The following is a 25,077-nucleotide window of genomic DNA, read 5'->3' as shown; positions in this document are numbered from 1 at the left end:
TGACACCAGCAAGATCTCCTTGTGCCTTTGCAGCGACTAAAGGGAGTCACCTCCAGGTCCCTCCACACACGGAAAAAGTTCCTCACATTTCATTTTAATAGGTCTTGTCTTTCTCTTGAAAGATGGTGCCTTCCTCAAATTTTACTTAGATTCACATCCCACATCCCTGTGCTAAATGTCTTAATACCCATCAGCTTTCCATCTGTCTAATCTCAATGAAGCATTTTCTGAGGACACTCTCTCCATAGTTCAGGCAAAAAAGAATGTTTGTGGTGCCTACGTAGCTGGAAAGAAAAATGAGGGTAAATACAACTGGAGATCTGGAGATAACTAAGTCATAAACAAGTAGAAGTTATTTTTCTACATCTAGGGAGTCACTTGGGAAACTTGGGACACTTCTCCTTCTCTACATGCTAATTCTTCATCTTGAATATTTTCTGTCTCTTCCCTGGGCTACCACATCACTCCTATTGGGATAGAGTTCTCTTTCTTATGGGGTATCTATGACACACATAGCATGGTCATATGCACATGTTTACCTCATAGACACATCGAAATACCACTCAGTGTAGGACATGGGGCACAGGCTTTCATTTGCATCCATGGTGCAGTGCTAGAGAGTCCCAAGTCTAAGTCCAGAATATGCCATTCCGACTGAAACAGATTTAGGGAAGCTCTGGGGGAGGGGAAGTCTTCTCTAAGGGACATGGGAGGGAAAGCATTAGGAGAAAGAGAGATGGTGGCTCATAAGAACGGAGTGCAGATGTCATATGAGATTTTCCACTAACTTGTCACCCTGCAGTGTGGTGACTGGGGAATGCACACGTGAGAATGGCTCCTGTCAGTGCAAGGACCTTCAAAACTGCTCGCTACACAAAATCGATGCCAAGTAGCGGCGTCATGGAGTACGTGAGCTCAAACACCAACAATACCCCTACGTTATATACCTCGGTAATACACCCACGGTTAATATCATTGTATTCACAAAGAGGAGAAAATCAATGCATAGACTAGGGAAAAAATAATCACATATCCCTTAAACCTTCAGACCATTAGGAAAATGGATTCCTAGGTATATTGTTTTACTCCAGTACCAAACAGGTGATGGATTTGATCAGCTCCATACAACCTACAATGAAATAGATGAACACTAGACATAGAATAACACATCATTCATGACATACTCATATCCATATGTTAAAAACCAGTGTTTTATTGAAGCACATGGGTGGCTAAGTGGGTTAAAGCCTCTGCGTTCGGCTGTGGTCATGATCCCAGGGTCTTGGGATCCAGCCCCACATTGAGTTCTCTGCTCCACTGGGAGCCTGTTTCTTCTTCTCTCTCTCTGCCTGCCTCACTGCCTACTTGTGATCACTTTCTGTCAACAAAATAAATAAAATCTATTAAGGAAAAAACACCACTGTTTCATTAATGAAAATATATTAATTTCATACATACACAGAGTAAGTAATGAATATCAAATCCACTCTATTGTCTCCATTTGAAATACAGAACACCCATGTGTAAAAGCATTCAAGTGTTGTCAGAAGGATGTGGGAGTACATATTTCCAAAAAATTCACAACTGAGGTACATTCCTCAGAAATGTGTATGTGCAATGGTATGGCATTGTAGGGAAGAGTTAGCTACCCTCCTGCAGTCATCTGTCAGGATTTCCTCATTTAACCACATCAAGTCATACTCTCTAACATTTGCACTTAGGAAGATACATTTGTAGTTTACTGCATGGCTACCTCTTTTTCCTTAAAGAACAATTAGGAAAACCTCCTATTTCTAATATTGAGGAAGTTCTTTAGTGTCAATTTCTTTAGTGTCAATACACTAGTGTATGCTCTGAACACCTATCCCATGGAATCTTACATCAGCGTTATAACCATAAGCACCATCTCCACTGAGATGTACTTCGTATGTTGTACATCACACGGTCCTCTTCCATGGAAAATTAGGTACACATGAGTCCCACTTAATGGAGCAGGACATCTAATATCTTTGATGAAGCAACAATCAGCCCCATGTTCTTACACACCCACGAGGAACAGAGGAATTTTCCAGACTGATTTCAGAAGAAATACTTTGTTAGTCACAAATCACATATAGGGTTAATGTAAAAATTTAAAAATACTGAAATCCTTATATATATGAAAAAGTCCATCCCCTAAATCTGTTCAGCAGACTACCATATACATTTTCTAAGTGTTCCGGTCTGATTTCTCCTTATAATCACTATTTTCATGCAGAGTAATGTCTGAGTAGGGTGAGTAATGTATTCCATTGGCTTGATTTCTGTAACATTCATTGGCATCTGATGTTCAATTCAATAGTTTTCTAAACATTGCTAACTTTCAATTGACTTTCCTTAATGCACTCTCTGGTGTGTGCTCCAATGTACACTAAAATGAAGGCCTCTCCACATTCATGATGTTCCAAGAGTATGAATCTAGTATGCATTATGACATATTGAGTAAGCACTGAATTCCAGTTACAGGCTTGGCCACATTCTTTACATTTTACAGTTTCACTCCTGTATGAAAACAACAATGTGAAGAAAGTTGGGAGTCCCACTGAGAGGTCAGACACATTCTTAGCATTTGTACACTTACTCTCCTATTTAAAATCTCTCATATGGAGTGAGGAGGGAGCAGTCCTTAGGCACTCTCTCACATTCATTACATCCATAATTTTCTCTGCAGGGGGAATTCTGTGATGTGCAGTAAGGGTTGTGTGCCTGCTAGAGGTTTGGCCATGTTATTCATCCGGTGTCTTTCCAGTATGAATTCTCTGTTTAGAAGGCGTACATGCTAGACAAAGGCCTTGCCACACTGGTTATATTTGTGAGGTTATTGTCTAATATGTATTCTCTCATAGACATAAATCGGTTAGCACTCTTTACCAATCTTGCTCACATTCTCTTTTTCTTTCATTCTTCAAGATTTTATTTATTTATTTGACAAAGGGATGGAGAGAGAGCACAAGTAGAGAGGAGGGTCAGGCAGGGGGAGAGTGAGAAGCACGCTGGCCGCTGAGCAGGGAGTCCGATGCAGAGCTCAACCCCAGGACCCTGGGATCATGACCTGAGCTGAAGGGAGCCCCATAACCGCCTGAGCCACCCAGGTGCCCCTGTTCTTACATTCTATACACTGGTAAGCCTTCTATCTAGTATGAATATTATGATGTTTAGTGAGGACTGAGTGTATGTAAAGGCCTAACAACATTCTTTTTTTTTTTTTTAAGGATTTTATTTATTTATTTGAGAGAGAATGAGTGAGAGCAAGCATGAGAGAGAAGGTCAGAGAGAGAAGCAGATTCCCCAAGGAGCTGGGACCCTGATGTGGGACTCGATCCTGGAAGTCTGGGATTATGACCTGAGCCGAAGGCAGTCACTCAACCAACTGACCCGAACAGGAGCCCTGCCTAACAACATTCTTGATGTTGGCAAGGTTTCTCTCCAGGATGAATTCTCTGATGCTCAGTAACACTTGACCTCCAGTTAAAGGCCTTGCCACATTCATGACATTCGTCAGGTTTCTCTCTAGTATGAATCCTGTGATGTCGAGTAAGTGTTGAGCTATGTATAAAGGCCTTGCCACACACTTGACATTGGTAAGATTTCATTTGTTTTTTTTAAAGATTTTTATTTATTTATTTGACAGACAGAGATCACAAGTAGGCAGAGAGGCAGGCAGAGAAAGAGAGGAAGAGAAGCAGGCCTCCTGCTGAGCAGAGAGCCCAATGCGGGGTTCGATCCCAGGACCCTGGGTTCATGACCTGAGCCGAAAGCAGTGGCTTTAACCCACTGAGCCACCCAGGCGCCCCGACATTGGTAAGATTTCTCTCCAGTATGAATTCTGTAATGCTGAGTAAGGCCTGAGCTGTGATTAAAGGGCATGCCACAGTCTTGATATTGGTAAGATGTCTTTCCATTACAAATTCTCTGATGCTGACTAAGCCTTGAGCACCAGTTAGAGGCCTTGCCACATTTTTGGAATTTATAGGGTTACTCTAGTATGAGTTCTGCATCAACTGAGGTGTGAGTTCACCTTGAAGGCCTTGCCACATTCCTGACATTGGTAAGGTTTCTCTCCAGTATGAATTCTGTGATGTTTAGTAAGTTGTGAAGGGACGGCATAGGCCTTACCATATTTTTGACATTGGTAAGGTTTCTCTCCAGTATGAATTCTGTGATTTTTAGTAAGGTATGACCTCCGGTTAAAGCTCTTGCCACATTCTTGACATTGGTAAGGTTTCTCTCCAGTATAAATTCTGTGATGTCGAGTAAGCATTGAGCTGCGATTAAAGCTCTTGCTACATTGTTGACACTGGTAAGGTTTATCTCCACTATGAATTCTGTGATGTTGAATAAGTTTTGAGCATGATGTAAAGGCATTGGCACATTCATTACAGTTGTAATTTTTTCCTGCAATATGAATTTGGTGCTATTAAGACTTGAGTGATTGTTAAAAGCCTTGCCACATTCTTGACATTTGCAGGGTTTCTCTCCAGAATAGATCTGCGAATGTCCATTTATTGATGAACAGTCCTTAAAGCTTTGACCACCTTCTTCACATTTGTATACATTTTCTCCAGTATGCATTCGCTGATGTTGAGATAGTGTTGAGTGGCAATCAAAGGATTTACCACATTTCTTAAAAATGTAAGTTTCCTCTCCCTGAGGGATTATCTCATTGATGTTTAGGCTTGATGACTGACTAAACATGGTCCCTGGTTTATTACATCTGAATGGGCTTTTTCCCTCATGAATTCTCCGATGATCACCAACACTGGAGGACTGGTTACGAGCTTTCCCACATTCATTATATTTATGAGGACTGTGTCCCAAATGGTGACCATTATGTATACTGAAGTTAGAGCTTGGATGAAAGCCTTCCCCACATTTATCACATTCATAATGGTTCTCTGCAAACCCAGCCCTGACACATCTGTGAACACAGGAGCCCTGGTTCAATGTTTTCTGAGATTCAGTGCACTGAGCAATTCTGACTCCAGTGGAAACCCTCTGGTCATTCTGGAGGGTTGACTCCTCTGTGAAGCCCCTCTCGAATGTATCCCACTGAGCACTTTGCTCTTCACTTCTAAATCTCTGATGATCAGAAATATCTGGATGAAAGGTCAGGCCAATCCTATCTTCCAAATGGCTCAAATCATTATTCTCAGCATGGACTAGGTTACTTTTCAAATGTTCCAAATGGTCTGTCACAAATAGCTATGTTTGAATATTTGGTTGGAGCTTGTGCTGACAGAAACACACTGCTCTGAAGAAACAGTTGACTTAAAAAGGAAGGTTTTCCACAGCAGTTTATATCCTTCACCATTTGGGGCAGTGAGATTCTCATTAAGGGCAATTGCCTTGATTTGGGTGTATCATCCAGGATTTCTTTGAGGCCCTTCACTGTCCCCATCATTGTCCCAGTCTGTGCATAAGTGTAAAATCTCAACAGCACTATCTTTGTATCTCTGCATTGACCCATTCTGGAAAGAACCTTCTATGCTGCACTTTTGGGGGAAACTCTGCATGTCAGATGAAGATATAGCTGAAAGATTTCAAATAAAATAAAATCATTACACTTACTACATTCAGAAGAATATACCCTTGAATGCTAATATAGAAGCATCAAGTCAATCAGACAATGTCAGAAAGATGGCTGAGAAGGACTCATCAGGACTTCATTTCTCCATGGAAACATAACATGGCACACAACATACTGACCATATATCCTAATATGTAATTCTGCGGTATGGTCACACATATTTGCTGTCTCAAAAATCAATTTCCTTTATCTCTAACCATCATGAAAAGGGTCGCATGAGTGCAAAATTAGCAGAATGATGGAAACTGAAACAGAAAACTCGAATGAACCAAACAGAGTACCAAAAAAATAGGAATATATCAACCATTGGAAGAGTCGTTTGTCAGAAAAGATCAACATCATTGACAACCCATGAACTAAATTAAGAATAATAGAGAAAAGACCGACTAAAATGAGAGGTGAAAAAGTAAAAGTAGATACAGTATAAATGACCGTAGGAATAAAAGTACTTATAAAGGCAACAATGGGTAATCAGTGCCCACGAATTCATACCAAAAGATGAGTATGAATTTCAAAAGCAATATATAACCAATTTAGACTCCATTATTCAAAAAAAATTAATAAATAACTGATCTATAAGCACAAAGCAGAATGAAGGATGAATAAAAGAAAAAACTCCCAATAAACAAAAATTGTGTGCCGGATGAATTCGGTTTATATACAGACAGACATTGAAGAAGAAAGGACTGAAAATCTCCTCAAACTTTTCCAAGGAGTGATGATCAAGGAAACTAGCAGAACACTCTGCTAGCATTACCAGCATTACCAGCTCATGCAAGCTAGACGAAGACACTACAAATGACGAAGTTTGCAAAACTCTACCTGTGAGGAATAGTCACTCAAAGTCCACAATAAGTAGCAATCTGAATCAACAGCACATTTTCCCTTTTTACAAGATCATCAAGTAGGAAACAGTCCAGGAATTAAGGGTGCTCCAACATATAGAAAACCATCACTTCAAGACTCCACGTTAACAGAAAGAAGATTAAAAATGACATGATCATATTAAGAGAGAGAAAATACAAATATGGGCACAGTGGACAACATGTCACATTAAAAACACTCCAATAGATAGAGAGAAGGAAACCCCTCAATATAATGAATGCCATAGATGTGTGAAAAGCTGAAATCTAACATATTCAATAGGGAAAGACTGCAAGCTTATCCTCTATGATTCTCAGCGGGTCCGACAGGACTGGGGCTGGCATCGAGTACTCAGGTACTGCAAGATAAAAAATGGCCACTAAGCATACTTTATCGGCCAAAACTCTTTTCCACAGTGGTAGAAATGAAGACATTCCCAAGTAAAAATGCCCTAAGTTTACCAGTAGGCCTGTCCTCGGAGACATGTAAAAGGAACACACTCTCGATGAAATGAAAAGGATTCTACACAGAAATTGCAAACTGCAACCACATGAGGACACAAAGCTGTCTTCTAAACATAAATATTTAGATAATCACACAAACCTGGTGTTGTAAGTGTTGTAATTAGGTATCCCTGACGTTTATTTCTGCTACAGAATTTTGTTTTTAAAAGAGTATAAAAATCTTTGATGTACGTAGTAAGGCACACGACCTAAAGACAGAAGCTGTGATATCTGTAACAAAGTGGGTGCAGGGGTGGAGATGGGATCAAGAGTTTTGTGTGCAATTGACGGTATGAGATTTAAAATCTTTGTTTTACCTCTAAGTTATTTTAAGCAATCTGTAAGGTAACCACAATGAAAATACTCACAGAAGACACAAAAGTTAATGAGGAAGGTACCAAGGCATATCATGGTATAATACTACAATTAAAGATAAAATATATCTTTCTTATTTAATACCAAAACACGGTACAGAGCTATAAAATGTTTCAAAATCACTTTCAATTCCAGAAAGTCTTTTCTCTCATGCAGAGAGAATCAAAATTCGCCCACAAATACCTGATGAAATTAATTCTGTGTTGATGACAACTCATCTCGACAGAGTGCAACATTCACTGACCACTCACCAAGGAGAGAAATTAGACAGTGGGAATCACAGAGTATGTATGTATGATATCCAAATACATACAGATATACACATAACTTTATTGACAAAAAGCATAAAGCTCATTCATTTTTTGAGTTAGGTAATGACTGGGGCTTTATTAAAGGCTACAAGATCTGAGTTCTAAATACTCTAGTTCCCCAATAGCATTATTTAAGTGAGAAGGCTAGGAAACAAATAGAGACATTGTTCCACCCCTGAGGAATAGAACACAGACAGTGGAAGTATCTGTATTAGTTAATATTTTATTTAAAGATTTTATTTATTTATTTATTTATTTGTCAGAGAGAGAGAGAGAGAGAGAGAGAGAGAATGCACAAGCAGGCAGAGTAGCAGGGAGAGGCAGACAGAGTAACAGGCTCCCCGCTGAGCGAGGAGCCTGATGCGGGACTCGATCCCAGGACCCTGGGATCATGATCTGAGCCAAAGGCAGTGGCTTAACCCACTGAGCCACCCAGGCACCCCTGTATTAGTTAATATTTTTAAAAAAGAACTTTTGAAGGGAAATAAAACTACACACTGTCCATTTTTGGAAAGTGCTTTGTTATCTGATGAAGTTCCTGAGTCTCAGTTTTGTTTTTTGTTTTTGTTTTTTAAATTAATATGACAGAGAGAGACACAGCGAGAGAGGGAACACAAGTAGGGGAAGTGGGAGAGGGAAAATCAGGATCCCGCCAAGCAGGGACCCCAGTGAGGGGCCCGATCCCAGGACCCTGGATCATGACCAAAGCCGAAGGCAAATGTCCAACCATCTAACCCATCTGGAGAAGCTCTCAGTTTAGGGGGCACTCTCCCTCTAAGCAGTCTCCTGACCCTCCTGGTGGACATGACAGACCATCACTGGAGCTGAAGGAGAATCCCTAGACAAATCTAAGAGCTTGATAATGTTGGAGAGCAGATGTCCCTCTTGGAGAGAGAGAAAAAAGAAACTGGGCATGTCTCCAACTAATCTTCATTCAAGGAGAGAGATTCAAAGCACAGCTTAAGGTCTACCTTCCTCCATCAGACTTGGACCTCACCTCTGTCATCTGCCCCATTCATTCTCACCCACCTGGATGGAAGCTTACGGTTTCCTTTCTCTTCACATCCCAGAGCTGCTTCTCTTGCTCTAAAAACATAATCTGGTCTGGCTTTGACACAGTGAGACCCGTTTATGAGGAAAAAGGAAAAGTGACTATTGCTGCAGATTCTAACTTCCCATCAGGCTTGTGTTCAGCAGAGAAGAAGGGACACTGTAGAATTCTAGAAAATGGTTTCCCAAAAGCTGTTGCCCAACAGTCCCTTTAGAACACAGAGAAGGCATTTCCAGTGTTCACATCCTACCTCCACTTCCAAGTAGTAGACATGATAATAAGCAGGGGAAATTTCAGTTTAAGATGTGAGCAGCACTGTTCTCTGTCACTAGATGTTGAGAACTGCCACTAATCTACAACAGGGATGTTACCCTGAGGAAGGAGAAGCCAAGGCTGAAAAGAAACATCATGAAGATTTTTCTCTCCATCTACAAACCCCTACTTATTTCCCTTTCTGCTTGGATCCAAATTCCAGTCATTCAGAGAGAAATCTCCCAAGAGGCATTCTTCACAGGAAGGAACAAAACCCTCAGTTGGCTTTGGGAAATCTGGAAGGAGACTTCCTCACCCAAGAAGAGGAGGTGTCCATAGTTCTCCAGCATCACATCCCTGTACAGTTCCCACTGAGTGTGGGTCAGGTGTCCCCACTCCTCCTGAGAGAATTCCATGAATTTCAGCAGTTCCTGAAATAAATACCACAGTCATCAAGTGGCCATTGACAGAGTTCACAATGGTCCCTAAGATGGAAGAGGAAGTTAGTGTCACCACATAGAACCAGACTTTACCTTTCCTTCTCCCTGACATGGGTGTGGAGTAAAAGAAAAGCCTATTGGGCAGAGGGCTGCTAGTTGAGAATATTCACTCCTTTCATTCCCAGAAGTCAACTCTATCAACTACATAGAAGTCATGGCCCTCTTTGTCCACTGCAAACTGTTGGCATGCAGGAGAGGAGACAATGGTCAAGAAAGAATTCTTGACATATTTCTGATGTGAAATCTTGGGGCATGGGAGTGGATGATGAAGAAACAATTGCCGATATGTCTTCAATGCAAAAGCTGTGGTCTTCCTGATGATGCACAGGCCCCACGGGTCAGAGGCGTTGCACTGGGGTATGAGCAGGAACTCAGTCTGCACTATAATGGTGAGTGGCTCAGGAGCACAGCCATCACTGAGGAAGCTGAAAGCAAGGTTCCCAGGACTTGAGGGCCCAGCTGGTGTGATGATGAGATCACTTACTACTGTTGAGTGAAACCTTGGACAGAAGACCCTGCAGGTAGGGGGACATGCATGGAGGATGATGGCCAACATGCATTTGGGGAGAAGAGATAAAGAAAAGTAATCTCAGTGCCAAGGCACACTCAAGGACACACCATCACTTGTATTTTTTGTGTGTGTGTGTGGTCTGAATACAGGAATTCAGAATACAAATCTCATGAAAACAGAGGATATATATACAGTTCAATCACCTACAGTCTCTGTAGGGGCTGCTTTGAGGCAAGCAGGCTTGAACAAAGGCATGGAGAAGTGCCCTCAGTGACCCCCTTGCTGAACCCAGACAAGCCCATCAGGGGCCTCACCTCAAAGGAGCCACAGGCCTGAACTAACAAATGAACTGACAACCAGGGACAGTGCCCAGAAGAGGGAAACTTCCCTGAGCCCCCTAACTCCTCACCTTCCCGCACTACAAAGAGCCCCCACCACACCCACTTCTCCTTGCACAGAGCCTCTCTCTCCTCTGCCTCCTGCCTCCCGCAGGATATTCTGTGAACTGCAAAGAGTGTGGTTCTGCCTCAGGTGAACTCTTCAAGCCCATGTGCGTCTGTCACTCCACCCAATCATGGACCCAGGTTTGGGGCCCCCACCTGACCAGCAGAGACACCACATTTAGACAACAGAGTCTCCATGTCCCCACGAGGCAGTATAATCTTAATTACAGATTCATTTACACTTTAGTGCAAGGGCCAGGGAGAGGGAGAGGGACAGAATCTCAAGCCGATTCCCAGCAGAGCCTGCGGCCAAAGGAAGAGCTCATCCTAGGATCCTGAGATCAAGGCCCAGGGGGAAATCTACAGTCTTGAGGCTTAACTGACTGAGCCACCAGGTTCCCCCGGAGTGTATTTTAACTAGTGTATTTTACATAAAATACCTACTGTAAGGGCCTATTTAGCCAGAGCGATTCCATCTCGGTTAAACAGTGATTTTGTTGTTTATGCAGGAAAACTTAAACTGACCCTGCCCCCCCCAGGGAAGCTTACTTAAAAGCAAGTCTGGGAAACCAGTAAAATATGGTCAACCAGTCCCTGATAACAGAGCCCAAATACAAGGGTCAGGTCAGGTGGAGATAACAGAGCCCGAATTCTAGGATGAGTCGGGCCAGGTGGAGACAACCAATCAGTGGGGGTGCATACTGTCTCCCAAGCTACCTAGGAGTGTGGGCCCCACCTTTTGGACACCTTTTTGGGCACCAATTCTGACCAAGGTGATAGGCTAGTTCAAATGTCTATTATAGGGTAATTTGTATTATAGGGTAAATTGTAATTCAATTGGCCACCCGTGTGTGACCTAGCATGACTATGCAACTTTCTCTGTGTGTTACAATCTCATTGGCCACCTGTGTGTGGCCAGGTTCAACCACATGGCCTTTGCTCTATTAAAGTTAGTCTGTGAGAAAAAAAAAAAAAAAGTTAGTCAGTGAGGCTGGGAGGGGTCGCTCTCTCTGTAATAGGCGGCCCGACCAGTCGGTTTGATTCCCGATGCTCCGCACAAAATAAAGCTTTGCTTGACCTTTGCTTTGTATCAGTCTCACTTCTTTGATCACGGACCTATCATTGGGGGACCTATCACCTACTTCACGTTCTAAAGAGCAAGTCTCAAGAACCCCCCTTCCCACACTTTTCTCTCAGAGAACATCTGGAGTTATTCTGGACCCAAATCCATCGAGTTCATTTCTTGATTTTCTTAGCCCTGGGAAACACAGCGCTGAGAAAAGCAAGCACATGGGATATAAAGGAGAAAGGTTTTCCCTCACTGACAGCCCTGGACCAGACCTCAGCAGCAGCAGAATCACAGACTCAAGGCTTTCCCCTGTGCGTCTGTCACTCAGAAACTATTTTCAATGCTTGCAGGACTTTAACTCCCATGTAAGGACCTATTTAGCAAGACGCTTTCATTAAAGTTAAACTGTCCCTGCTCCCCTGTCCCCAGGGGATTTACTTGGAGACAAGTCCCAGAAACCAGCCTCAGGTAACAAAGCCCAGACACAAGGGTGGGTCAGGCCAGGTGGAGACATCCAATCAGTAGGAGGTTGCATACTGTCTCCCTAGCTACCAAGGAGTAGGGTCCCCCACCCTTTGAGAACCCTTTGGGCACCAATCCCAACCAAGGTGATAGGCTGGGTCAAATGTCTACTAGGGTAAATTGTAATTCAATTGGTCACCTAGCATCACTGTGGAGTTTCCTGTGTGTGTTACAATCTCATTGGTCACCTGTGTGTGGCCAGGCCCGACCGCATGGCCTTTGCCCTTAAAAGCTAGACTGTGAAACAGAGAAGGGTAGCCCTCTCTTGTAAGAGGTGCGTCTCTGAACGTTCGGTTAGATTCTTGATGCTTGGCATGAAATAAAGCTTTGCTTGACCGTCGCTTTATATCAGTCTCGCTCCTTTAATCATGGACCCACTTTGCGGGCATAACACCCCGTGACAGCTTCTGCTGTCCTATTGTAAGGCAGGTTGGAGACATGGAAGAGAAGGATCTGGGATACAGAGGAGAAGGGTTCTGAAGACCTGGCCTTGAGTATAATTTCTGGAAACATCTTCAAATCAGGTGAAAACAGAAGAGAGAAACATCAGAACTACAGGAACTAACATTTGCAATTTCGGAAAGTGAGGAATTTCAGGAGGAAAACATGACACGGCCTCTCCTGGGATACCAGCCTTACCTGAGAACTGGCCATTTTTTCTTTCACCTCCTCCTCTAGATTTCTTTCTCACAAGATATCTGCAGAGAAATCACAGCAGCATCAGGAGAAAACGCCCTTCAGGCCACCAACAGAGCCTGTGCACCTGAAAACTGTTCTGGGACCTGGCTGGATCCTGCAGAAGAACCGGGTGGCCCTGGGAGACCATGGGGATCGGAGTTTATTTAACACCAGCGGGCTCAGTGGAGGGTGACCATTCTCCCAGGGTCTGAGCCCTGGGAACAAACAAAGGGGGGAGTTTATACACTTTTACTTCCACATCTGTGCCACTCTTGTGACCATGAATGGCGGGAAAGGGGGGAAAATTCTGAATGGGCCTGGGGCTGAGACAGGGATTCCCTGCTGGGTGGGTCAGCCTCCTGAAAACACAGATTTCTTTTATCAAAACTGCTTCCCCGGAGGCAGGACACTGAAGCACAGAAAAGGCACAAATTCCTACTCCATTGTGTCAGGAGCTATTCAAATAAGCTCCTACTGCCAGACTAATCTTTGAATTTTCCTTCTCAGCTTTCAGGGGGCTCCCCTCCCACAGAATGCCCACAAATTGAGCTTCAGCATAGGGACCATGCACTGCATGGACCTGACCCTCCCACACTCACGCAGCAGAGACCACCTTACCTCTCCATGAGCCAAACTCAGCTCTCCACTCCCATAAAACCACCAGAAGCCCTCGTGCTTACCTCTGGCCCACTGAGAATCTCCTGCCACCCTTAGTAACACAACAATGTTGTTTCCACCAAATGGATGGGTAGAATCTGAGAGGGAGGAGCAGCAGATAAGATCCTTCTTGAAACTGCACAGGTGATGCTATTTGGAAAGCATCTGGGGAGGAGAGCCTGAAGAGAAGGGAAACTCAAGCCTGTGGTTGTGACCACATTTAGATCCACGTCTTCTCCACTGATCAGAGTTTCTGGAGACTGACGCCTTCTCCCTCTTTCCACTACACAGGGGTAGACACCCTTAAAATGAAGTTTTCCCTTATCAATGCAAAGTCTCTCACAAAGGGAAACCTGGGTTTCAGAGCTTTTCTTTTGCCCTTTCTTTAAAATACCAGCCTAATATAATCCTTAGGCCAGAGATGTATTTTAGGGGGACAAAATGCTCCCCTTCATTAGGTAAATGTTTATTTTCATATAGAACTCCAAAATAATATTCCAAACTGAATGTACTTTTACCGTACCATCAGCAATATAGGAGAATTCGGATTCCTCAACATTCTCCACGAAATATAGTGTTTTAGCCTTTTTCATTATTTTACCCATTCTAGAAAATACCGAACAGTTTCTCACTGGAACATATGAAGTGGTCTTTCTACAGTTGTCCTGGTGACTGAAATGGAAACCACTTCAGAGCATCAAGCTGAAGAGAAATGAAAATGGCTGAATTAATGCTTCAGGGAGACTCCACTTCAAACAAAATGACCCTTTGCCTCTCCCCTCCAAATCTCCCCTCTCCCCTTCTCAGCACTTCTTTGTTTCAGGAACCTGGTTCCACCCTGACAACACAGTGAACAGGGCAGGGAGCACAGACACAATTCCTGAGGAAACTGATGAGATTCTCTATTGCCCTACAAACCCCAGCCCCTACCTCTGGGTGCGCTGCAGGTTTGCCAGCCCGACCTGCTGAGGCCTCCTTTGCCAGTGAAGTGATGAAGCTGCTGTTCCTCTTGATCCCCAGCTCCGTGTTCACATTAGATTTGGGGTCTGAAGCGTGGAGATCGGGTCACACAGCAGAAGTGAATTTAGGAGAGGAAAACTTGGTTTTCTTGCTCCATTCTCATTTTGGCCTGTTAATAAATAAAAAAAGGTGTAAGACAATTTAAGGAGACTTAAAAAAAATCTTAATTATGGGAAACTGAAGGACGTGAGGCTCAAAGACAGGTGACTGGAGCTTCCGTGCCACTGTGACAGGACGAGGAGGGAAGATTTAGAATTTCAAACAGAGGACATATATTCGCAGGAAATAGGAAATGCATGTCCAACAATGGTTTGCCAATCCTTTGGGGCAACTCTTCATGATCTAAAAAGTTAATGTCTGCCGTCATCTCTCTTACCTGTAGATGAGGCAGAAAAGGCATTAGGGTTCCAATACTGATGGCCAATAAGGAATTCTTGAAAGGACTTTGGTGTTAAAATGTGGTTTTATTAAAGGTGAAGGACAGGACCTGTGGGCAGAAAGAGAGTTGCCCTGGGATCATGAGAAGTGACCTATTATACACTTTCATTTTCTGAGGAGGATAGGGATAGCTTAAGCCTCCCAGATATTTTGGAAACAAGGTTTCCAACACCTTGAGGGAGCTGGCTGTTGTTAGGAAAGGTCATTTATTACTGTTTAGTAAAAATCTCTGGCATGAGACCCTTCAGATGTATATGGGAGGGTCATAAGTTTGGAGGATGATTGCCAACATGTATTTTGTGGGGTAGAGAAAAAGGATGATTCCAAAGCAGTTTTTATATGTTAAAGGAGATTTACAGGATCCTGGGGGTTGGGCTAAGATTGCCTATTGCCCTTGGCAAAATGTTAAGCTGGGAGGCAGTTGGATCCCTGGAGGGAGGCAACTCTGCCTGTATCAAGGACTTGTCAGTGGGCTGTAATGGTGAGGAAATATAATCATCTTTCTTCACCTTTATTTCTCATATATTCCCCCCCACGGAACAGTTTCTACCCTTAAATCTTGAAGGTTGCTCAGAGTGCAAGTTCTCATCTTTTGTAACTTCTACCTGCTGAATAGATACATAGTGACGTCCCTACCTATGGGCCAACATTGGTCATTTGGGGCTTATACAGACATGACTTATGAAGCAGAAGCAGCTGAATCCAAGCGAGACTGCGTGTGTGGACATCTTGGGTGGAAAGGATCATCTGTGGGCTTGAAGTCATGGTAGGTAAGGCATCTCAGCACCAAGTGGCGAGACTTGGGACAAAATGAGAACACAAAAAGAACCCTAAATAAGGGTCCTCTGATAGTTGACAAAATCTCCTGGACTCTAGGAGTTTCACTAAGCATTGAAGGAAGAAGAGCGATTGTTACATGCCAATCTGAGTGTCCATGTCTGTTAGAAACCCAGAAATACTTTTGTGGTCATCTAGACTGTGTGCACAGCATTTTGTTTTCGGGATAGCACACGTTCTACCTTGTGCAGCTGTTACAACATCTAACGCCTTTCTACTCAATAAAACTGCTTCATGCATTCGTGTTACTTAAGTATTTGGTAGAGAAATGCTATTCTGAGAGTCATTTAGGGCTTTGATCATGCACTTAAGAACTTTCCTGTGTCAAACAACCACCTCTAGTCCCAAAGAGGAAAAAAAGAATTAAGTGGTCCTACCAATGAGACACAGAATGCGTCCACTAGTTTTAACTTTCTAATGTTAGGGACACCTGGGTGGCTCTGTTGTTAAGGATCTGCCTTTGGCTTGAGTCATGATCTCAGGGTCCTGAAATGGAGCCCCACGTCAGAGAGAGTCCCCTCTCCCACTCCCCTGCTTGTGCACTCTCTGTCAAATTAATTAATTAATTAAGGAAACTAAAATAAAAATACACTTAGAAGATTGGCTGGTTGGTCATGGTGTTAATAATGCATCTGTGCATCCAGGTAAAACCCAGTGCACAGTGGCCCCTCCAGCCTGAGGGAAGCCATGGACACAAATTAGAGCCACATAGCCACTGGGTCCCCCTAGCAGACAGCCATCTAATTTGGGGCCTCCTTTTGATGAGGGAGCAGAAGGCTGGCTGAGGACAAAACAAAAGCTGGCACTTTACACGACCCCCCCCCCCTTCGGTGACACGTGTGACATCCCTCAGGCACTCCTGGCTACCCTAAAAGAAAAACAAATAGTTAACTTACAGAGATCACAATCCTGCAAGACAGGAGTCTCCCTCGTTTTACAAATGTCCTAGTGATTTACAACAAAGAAGCTACCTTATCAACAGCGTAACTTCCAGAGACAAGTAACTCAGCTCCTAAAGCCCTAACATCGCCCTCCCCTCCATAAAACTGAAGGAGGCTGAGGTGGAAGGAAATGTAAATAAAGTTAAATTTCTTCTTAATCTAAAGCTCATTGACAAGGATGTGTGATAGGAGGAATGTGACATTCCACCAGGAAACGCTCAACTGTCTTCTTGTTAGTGCCTCATTAGAGGGAAAAACAGCCTTGGCTTGACAATAACCATGCCTTCAGTATCCTGACAGTCTTCTTTACCATGACAGCCCTTCTGAACACCCCCTTTGTCCTCACCTACCCAACTCCTGTGTATATAATCAGCCATTCCTCAGGTTATCAGGGCAGCAGCTCTTCCTGGCCAAGGGTCCTGTCCCCGTGCTTTAATAAACCACCATTTTCTACCAAAGATGTCTCAAGAATTCTTTCTTGGTCATCGGCTCTGGGCCTCACCCCACTGAACCTCACCTATGTTCTAAAACTTCATCACTTTAACTGCAGTCAAGGTATCAAGGGCTCTTCAGGTTTGGGGGGTCATCTTTTGAATGTGTGTCATAAAAGACAGTCCTCTGTCACATTGTAGGGACCAAGAGAGTCCAAATCTAGGGATAAATTTTCTTAGCAAAGTTGGGTTTTTTTTTTGTTTTGTTTTTTTTCCTTACCTCGTGGGCTTTCTACACAAATCAGCAGCCTGGCGTAAACCCAGTATTATCTACCACTGCTTATTTTTGTGTATAAAGATCTTTTCCTTCATTGTCAACACGACAGTCCTGTGCATTTTTGAATATTCTTGTTCCTGGGCTATGTGAATTTCTCGGTCTGAATAGACTGGTCTTATGGACTTTATTGGAGTTCAGACTGGTACAAAACTTCCTATTTGTTTATTCTGTGCTGCCTGCATGGCTGCACGGTCTACCAAACTGTTTCCTTTAGGTTCCAAGGTCATGTCCTTTCGATGTCCTCTGAAGTGAATTATAGCTACCTCCTTGGGTATGTGGACAGCCTTAAGAAGAGTAGTCATTTCAGTCCATATTTGATTGGGGATTTATTATGGCTTGATCATAATCCCTTCTTCTTCCAAATTGCTCCATGAGCATGCAGGACTAGGAAAACATATTTGGAATCAGTATAAATATTAAATTTTAAGGCTTGGCCAATTGCAAAGCACAAGTGAGTACTAAAGCACACCCAGTTTTCTTGCTCCCTTTCCCATGAAACTGTTGCCACCAGTAAACTAACTGCTGTCTCAAATTTTGAGAGGGGAATTTCCTAAATCTCATTGACTAGAATAACAAGATCAGTAATCTCCAGACAGTTATGCTCTGTAGAAGTATGATGGTCAGGGTCAGGCATTAGAGCAGCTAAGTTTAAAGCTTGATAGGTTTTAAGTATATTTCAGGCACATCTATAAGCACAGCCCAGTATTTAATAAGTTGGCCTCCCATCATCTATTGGTGGCTTTTGGTCTCTAAGACACTCTGAACCTGATGTGAAGTCATTCCAGTCAGGCACTGTCCCATTGGGAGTTTTGAGGCTCCTTTTACCAGGAGGGATGTTTATGGTTGACTAAAGCCTCTACTTGTAGTGTTACATCAATATGATTTGGGAAACAGAGGCAGAAGAAAAATTATTAAATTTCCTTATCTACTGACAAGCCCTTAAAACAGGCAGAGTGACATTCCTCTAGGGACTCAACTACCCCCACCTTAAGGCTTTGCTAACAATCCTAGCCTGACCGACCCCTCCCCCCAACCAGGACCCTGGAAGTCTACTTTAACAATTCCTTTGGAAACTTTATCTCTAAACCCTCCAAGATCGTGTTGACAATCATTCCCAAGCATATGGCCCACAGATATACATCTAAACGGTCTCACAAAAAGGTTTTATTACTGGTAATAAATATCCTTTTTCCCAACAATTGCTAGCCCCTCAAGGTCATGGAAACCTTGCTTCCAAAATTCCTTAGAGACTTACGTCATCCCTAAACACCCCCCCCCCCACTTACAAGCATATAATGGACCACTCCTCACAACCTTGGGGCAGCAGCTCTTTCTGCCCATGGATCCTGCCCCTGTGCTTTAATAAACCACCATTTTGCACCAAAGATGTCTCAAGAATTCTTTCTTGTCCATCGGCTCTGAACTCTACGTCATTGAACCTTATCTATATTCTAAGACTTCATTAAATAGAAACAGCTCATAAGACAAATATTACTAAGGAACAAAGCATCAAAAACCCTCTTTGAGGTCTAGCCTTAAGAATATCCTGATTAGGGCACCTGGGTGGCTCAGTTGGTTAAGCAACTGACTTTGGCTCAGGTCATGATCCTGGAGTCCCAGGATGGAGTCCCACATCTGGCTCCCTGCTTAGCAGGGAATCTGCTTCTCCTACTGACTTCTCTCCTCTCAAATAAATATTCTTTCTGTCTCAAATAAATAAATAAAATCTTTAAAAAATATTCTAATTACATGGAATACATTAACAAGTGGGAGACAACTTGACTCAAAAGGTAAGCGTATTCCCAAGTGCATCATCCAATTGAATCATAGAGAAAGTGGGTTATCCATTATCTCCACAAGTCCTAGTTAATCCCATGGAGTAGGGTACACTCCAGTTTTTAAGGAGTGATTTTGTCCTTCTGAGCCTCACAGAGTTGGTCTAAGTCTTAGCTCAGATATGCAATTCTTGGGGAATCTATCCCATTTTTCAGCTGCTCATGGGGTTAATAACCCCACAGAACAACAAACAAGGATGCTGTCTATACACAAACTAGTGTGGCAATCTCTCTGACGTTTACCTCAGGTTGTTTAGCTTAGGCAAACAACATTCAGAGATAATCAGAACTAGAATTTAACATCTGCAAAGATGTGTTACTGAAACAATTTCTCTTGAACATCACCCTTATTCCCAGAGATAGGCAAATCAAGATGAATTCGTTTTCAAAACCAGTCCAATTTTCACAAACTTGGCCTACATAAGCTCAGCAAGAATAATGACTGATCATACAGATCTTTTAGAATCTGCTTTGCTGGAACTTCTTAGAAGGAATCTCTAGGGTGAACTCTTAGTAGCCTCTCCAGATCAGAAGCCAAGTCAAGTACTTGCCATCAGACGTGCCTGCAGGCCCTGTAGATGTGGGCAGATCCCTCTTCACAAGGTCCCCAATATATCCTGAGGTTCCTGCACCTGCCAGGAAGTGACATTCTTTCCTCATTGGGTAAGGCTGCTGGGAAATCTGAAAGCAAGGGGCTTTAGGGCTCCAGGTTTCATAAAGTCAACCTTAGTTCTTTAAAACCATTTATAGTCCTGAGTCTATGTGGCTCTCTCAAATAGGACACCCCAGTCAAAGCCTTGGTAAAATAACTAGTGTTTCCAATGGTGTCCCCTTAGGAGAACAGATTCTATCGAACTTATGTAAATGACTGTGACTGCCATGGAAAAAAGAATACTTACTGAGACCTTTTGAATTTCAGAGGGTTCTGGTGGAAAGAAAAGTTAAATGCTTCAGTTTGTTCACAGATCAATCCTTTATCACATTCCATTCTTTTAAGTCACAGATATCTTAAGAGAAAGTTTTCTTAATCTGGAAGAGCAAACATTAGAGAACCAGCCATGTGTCAAGAGGCACAAAACTATAATCACCTTTTTAGTTCATGTAGTCCCATGTTACTAATTTTTGTTTAATTTGAATGCAGTTTTTTAGTTAGTTCTGGAAATTCTTACCCACTTCAGTTTTAACCTCATAGATAGCGAATACCTGTATTTTTCCTAAAAGTCCTTTATATGAACTTCTTTGCAGATGAAACTTATTTTGCAAGAGAATAACAGCAATTAGAAATGACAAAAACTCAGAAATGGACACCATTAATGATCTGATAAGAGAGTTCATTATGATGCAAATCACAAGGAAATTTTGTTATTTCTGTATCAGAGTATCAATAATCAGAGTATCAAGTGATGGTGACCTTATACCAGAGGTAATATACCTAGCAAACAAGCCTAGTTAGTCAGCAAGACTTTGTTTATTATTTATGTCTTGGGGAAGTTTGTTAAAACCTCAGAATTGTAAGGACCTATTTTATATTTTTATATTTTAGCCAGAGGCTTCCATTGAGGTTAAACAATAACCTTGTTGTTTAACCCTTAAACTGTCCCTGCTCCCCCCCCCCCCCCGGGGATTTACTTAAAAACAAGTCCTGGAAACCAGCCCCAGGTAACAAAGCCCAGATACAAGGGTGGGTCACGCCAGGTGGAGACATCCTATCAGTGGGGGGATGCATACTGTCTCCCTAGCTACCAAGGAGTATGGGCCCCACCCTTTGGGAGCCTTTTGGGTGCCAATTCTAACCAAGGTGATAGGCTAGTTCAAATGTCTACTATAGGGTAAGTTGTAATTCAGTTGTTCACCTAGCATCACTGTGCAGCTTTCTTCGTGTGTTACAATCTCATTGGCCACCTGTGCGTGGCCATGCCCGACCACATGGCCTTTGCCCTTAAAAGCTAGTCTGTGAAACAGAGAAGGGTCACACTCTCTTGTAAGAGGTGTAGCCCTGACCGGTTGGTTTGATTCTCAATGCTTGGCATGAAATAAAGCTTTGCTTGACCTTCGCTTTATATCAGTCTTGTTCATTTAATCATGGATCTATTTGGGGGGGGGGGCATAACAAGAATGTTTTCAGGGACGCCTGGGTGGCTCAGTTGGTTAAGCTGCTGCCTTTGGCTCACATCATGATCCCAGCATCCTGGGATCGAGTCCCATATCAGGCTCCTTGCTTATCAGGAGCCTGCTTCTCCCTCTGCCTCTGCCTGCCACTCTGTCTGCGTGTGCTCACTCTGACAAATAAATAAATAAAATCATAAAAAAAAAAGAATGTTTTCAACCACAGGCCTAAAGAGGATTAGGCATCCTTACAGATAAAGGCAAAACAGAGAAACTGGTTTTTCCAGGAAGGGAAAGAGAAAAACACCTGTTCACATTTTCTTGTCAAGAGCAGACCAAAAATTCAAGAAAATTTTGTCTTTTACAGAAATAAAGGAGACTCTCAGTCTTACACCAATGTACTTTAAAACCCTTCATTTCAGTCTTAGTCTATCCTGACCACACCTAAAATTCCTTTCCCAAGATTTTCCTTCAAAACTTTCTACAATTTTCCTTTGCATTCAGATTTTTCCCAGGCCACTTTTCTCCAAAGAAGCAGTCTCATTGAGGACAAAACCACTTTCTTTTACCTTCAACAAAAATGTATTCCCATTCCTTCATCTTCCTTATACACACAGAGTTGCTTTTCTTATTTCTATGAGTGTTAATGACATTTAGCAGCATTTTGCACTCTTTGAAATCTTAGTCTCCAGGGAAGACTAAGTAGTAATCAACTGTGAACTGTTACATCAGAACTCTTTGGATGGCAAATTTATGAATCAGTTAAGCACAAAGCATGTTTACCCACACATTCAAATATCCTTAGTTCCTTTGCGATAGGAAGTCAAAAGCACAGACCTACATTCAGTAATCAATGCTTTAGTATTTTATCTCATTTGAAATAAAACTAGATGTCCAATGAAGTCAATCCCACTTATGATCCAAGCAAAACATTTCAGGTTACTGAAGACTTGAAAGCTTTCTTAACAATGGCCCATGAAAACTTTGAGACAGACAGCGTTACCCATCATTTCAAGTCATCTTTTTGCTATCAAATCCCAAAAGAGGTAGCATGAGCTTATTTGACCTTCAGCAAACCTCAATAGGATAAAAGTTTCACATTTTATGCCAATAACCTTAAAAACATGTCTATCTTAATTAAACCAACAAAGTACCTCCCCATTGCCAATTTTTACCTCGAACACTGGTGGGGAAATCTTAACCAGGCTGTGCCAAGTCCACGGGGTGGTCTTCTTTGCTCCTCACAATGAGTAGGAGGAGGAGAAACCAATGGTTCTGAAGGCAGGGAGGCCAGTAGAGAAGCCAGTAATTCAGGCCTCACCCAAGCTGGTGCAGAAATGGGAGGAGAGGGAGTGGAAGTGTTCCCAGAAAGCAGACAGAGGTTGTCATCCACTTGGCCAGAGGATCAAGCACCATGCTTTTTCCACCGACAAGGGGAATTAGGCAGTCCATGACAGGCCAGAGATGACAGGGAATTTCCCCTGAAACAAAGGGCGTTTCAGCAGCTGCTTGGGAATGCCCCTTAAATGTCCCATCCTGAGGGAGACCAAACACAGCTGGCTCCAGTCAGAGCCATTAAAATGGGCAATGAGTGAGGGAGAAGCCCCCACATCTATTAGGAGCAGGAACAGCCCCTTCGTCCACAACAGCCCCTTCGTCCACAACAGCCTCTTTCCTCCCATAATCTGGGTTTCTTTGGAGGAGGCCTATTTAGATAATTACCATCCAGTAGATCAGGAGGGAGTTTACTGGTCTGCTTATGTCCAAACACATTCTGCAAGAGGCCTTTAGGTTCATGTCCTGATTCAGAGCCTTGATGGCCTGGGATGGATCAGGGTACTTACGTCTATTTTCCCAGTTTCCTGCAGAAAAGATCTAACTGATAGATCCTACTGAAGCCATTCATGCAGTACCTTTCTTAAATTTTACAGCCCACATGGTTTCTAGTGGCTTAAAAGGTATCCCAAGGTACAGTCCTTTGGGACTTGAAGAAGCCTACTAACGCCATGCAATATAATTAAATGTAATTAATTGCATTAATTACATTTGCAGGCAATGTAATTAAATGAGGCAATTACATGAAAACAAAAGGAGAATGGTGATTCATGATTAGAGCAAATGTTAAGCCAGTGTCTGTCTTCTAAGGGTAGCAGTTGACCAGACATCTGGTCAGATGTCAGACTTGAAGTATCTTGAGATAGAGGACAGGTAGCGACCACAGGACAGATCTTCCTGGTTTATAGTTCAAATGCATCTGCTCTTGTTTTCAGTGGCTCATGGAGCCACAGCCCTAAGACTGTTTACACAGGAGCTCTTAGGACAATTTTATTACATCAGGTCATTTACATTAAGTTTGCTGACCTTTGAAGGGAAAAGGCAGTTTTTGTTCTCAAATGATTCCAAGTGTGAAACATGGGAGAAGAATCAAAATGTTAATTTAGGGATTGGAAGCCAGGCACTAGACGACCCTAGAAGAAATCTGGATTCAGTACATTTTCTTATGAATACTATTAAAATTTTTAATCTATATACATGTGTTATTAAAACATATTTTTCTCTGTAATCACCTATTGTTACCAAACACACCCAAATTAACACTAACTTTATTGTAAAGTAGGTCTAACTCAAGAAAGAAAACTTGGCCTGGTTATTTACATAAGCACACCAAGAATAGAGGTTTGACTTATAGCCTCTTTTTTTTTTTTTTAGATTTTATTTATTTATTTGAGAGAGAGAGACCACAAGTAGGCAGAGAGGCAGGCAGAGAGAGAGAGGGAAGCAGGCTCCCTGCCAAGCACAAAACCCCAAAGCGGGACTCGATCCCGGGACCCTGAGATCATGACCTGAAACAAAGGCAGCAGCTTAACCCACTGAACCACCCAGGGGCCCCATCTTACATTACAGCCTCTTTAAAACCAGCTTTGCTGACCATTTCATAATGAATCTCTAGACTGAAATTTCAATAGTGCCCCCAGGCCAGAAGCCAAGCCAAATACTTCCCAACAGACATTGCCCAGGAGTCCTATAGATATGGGTGAGTTCCTCTCATCTTGAGGTCCCCCAAATACCCCTAGGTTCCTGCACCTGTTACAGAGTGATCTTCTTAATAACCTGGTAAAGCTGCTGGACACTCTCTAAGCAATGTGTCAGGCTGATATTTCCAAAGGGGCTTCACTGGTTGCATAAAGGGAATCCTAGTCCCTTTTAGCTGTCTCATCATGTCTGAGTCTATGCAGCTCATTCACAGATACGACACTCCAGTCAAAGCTTTAGTGATATAACCAGTGTTTGTTAAATACTTTTTGTTTAAAAGTTTTTTTTAAGATTTTATTTATTTATTTGACAGACAGAGATCACAAGTAGGCAGAGAGAGGGAAGGGAAGCAGACTCCCTGTCAGGCAGAGAGCCCAAAGTGGGGTTCAATTCCAGGACCCTGGGACCAGGACCCAAGCCAAAGGCAGAGGCTTTAACCCACTGAGTTACCCAGGTGCCCCGATACTTTTTATTTTATGTATTTCCTTGAGAGAAAAAGTATGAGCATGAGCAAGGGAAGGGACAGAGGAAAAGCTAGATGCAAATTCCCCAGAGCAGGGACCTGATGCTGGGCTCCATCCAGGATGCTGGGATCATGACCAGAGGTCAAGGTAGATGCCTGGTAATGTGCTGAGCCACCCAGGTGCCCCATAGCCAGCGTTTGTTTATGTTCCTTGTCATAAGCAGACATAGTCTTATTGAAATTATGCAAATACATATTTTGGCATAAAAGTAGA

General features: G+C 42.7%; 2 protein-coding genes and 1 pseudogene across 2 annotated transcripts in view; 2 read left to right on the top strand and 1 right to left on the bottom strand.

Annotated features, from left to right (window-relative positions):
* The window catches only part of LOC125088914 (KRAB domain-containing protein 5-like), a 664,001-nt gene extending 651,088 nt beyond the window's left edge, over nucleotides 1–12,913 (bottom strand). The window contains exon 1 of the mRNA XM_047710542.1: nucleotides 12,667–12,913. Within this exon, the coding sequence (XP_047566498.1) occupies nucleotides 12,667–12,681 (15 nt within the window). The 5' untranslated portion in view covers nucleotides 12,682–12,913. The remainder of the gene's footprint in view (nucleotides 1–12,666) is intronic.
* Nucleotides 1–25,077, top strand: part of LOC125088868 (zinc finger protein 665-like) — a 577,134-nt gene that overhangs the window by 469,656 nt on the left and 82,401 nt on the right.
* The window catches only part of LOC125088894 (L-lactate dehydrogenase A chain-like), a 386,819-nt pseudogene that overhangs the window by 325,849 nt on the left and 35,893 nt on the right, over nucleotides 1–25,077 (top strand).

Source organism: Lutra lutra, chromosome 17 (genome assembly GCF_902655055.1).
Source record: "Lutra lutra chromosome 17, mLutLut1.2, whole genome shotgun sequence".
Lineage (NCBI taxonomy): Eukaryota > Metazoa > Chordata > Mammalia > Carnivora > Mustelidae > Lutra > Lutra lutra.
This window is presented reverse-complemented; position numbering and strand designations above follow the sequence as displayed.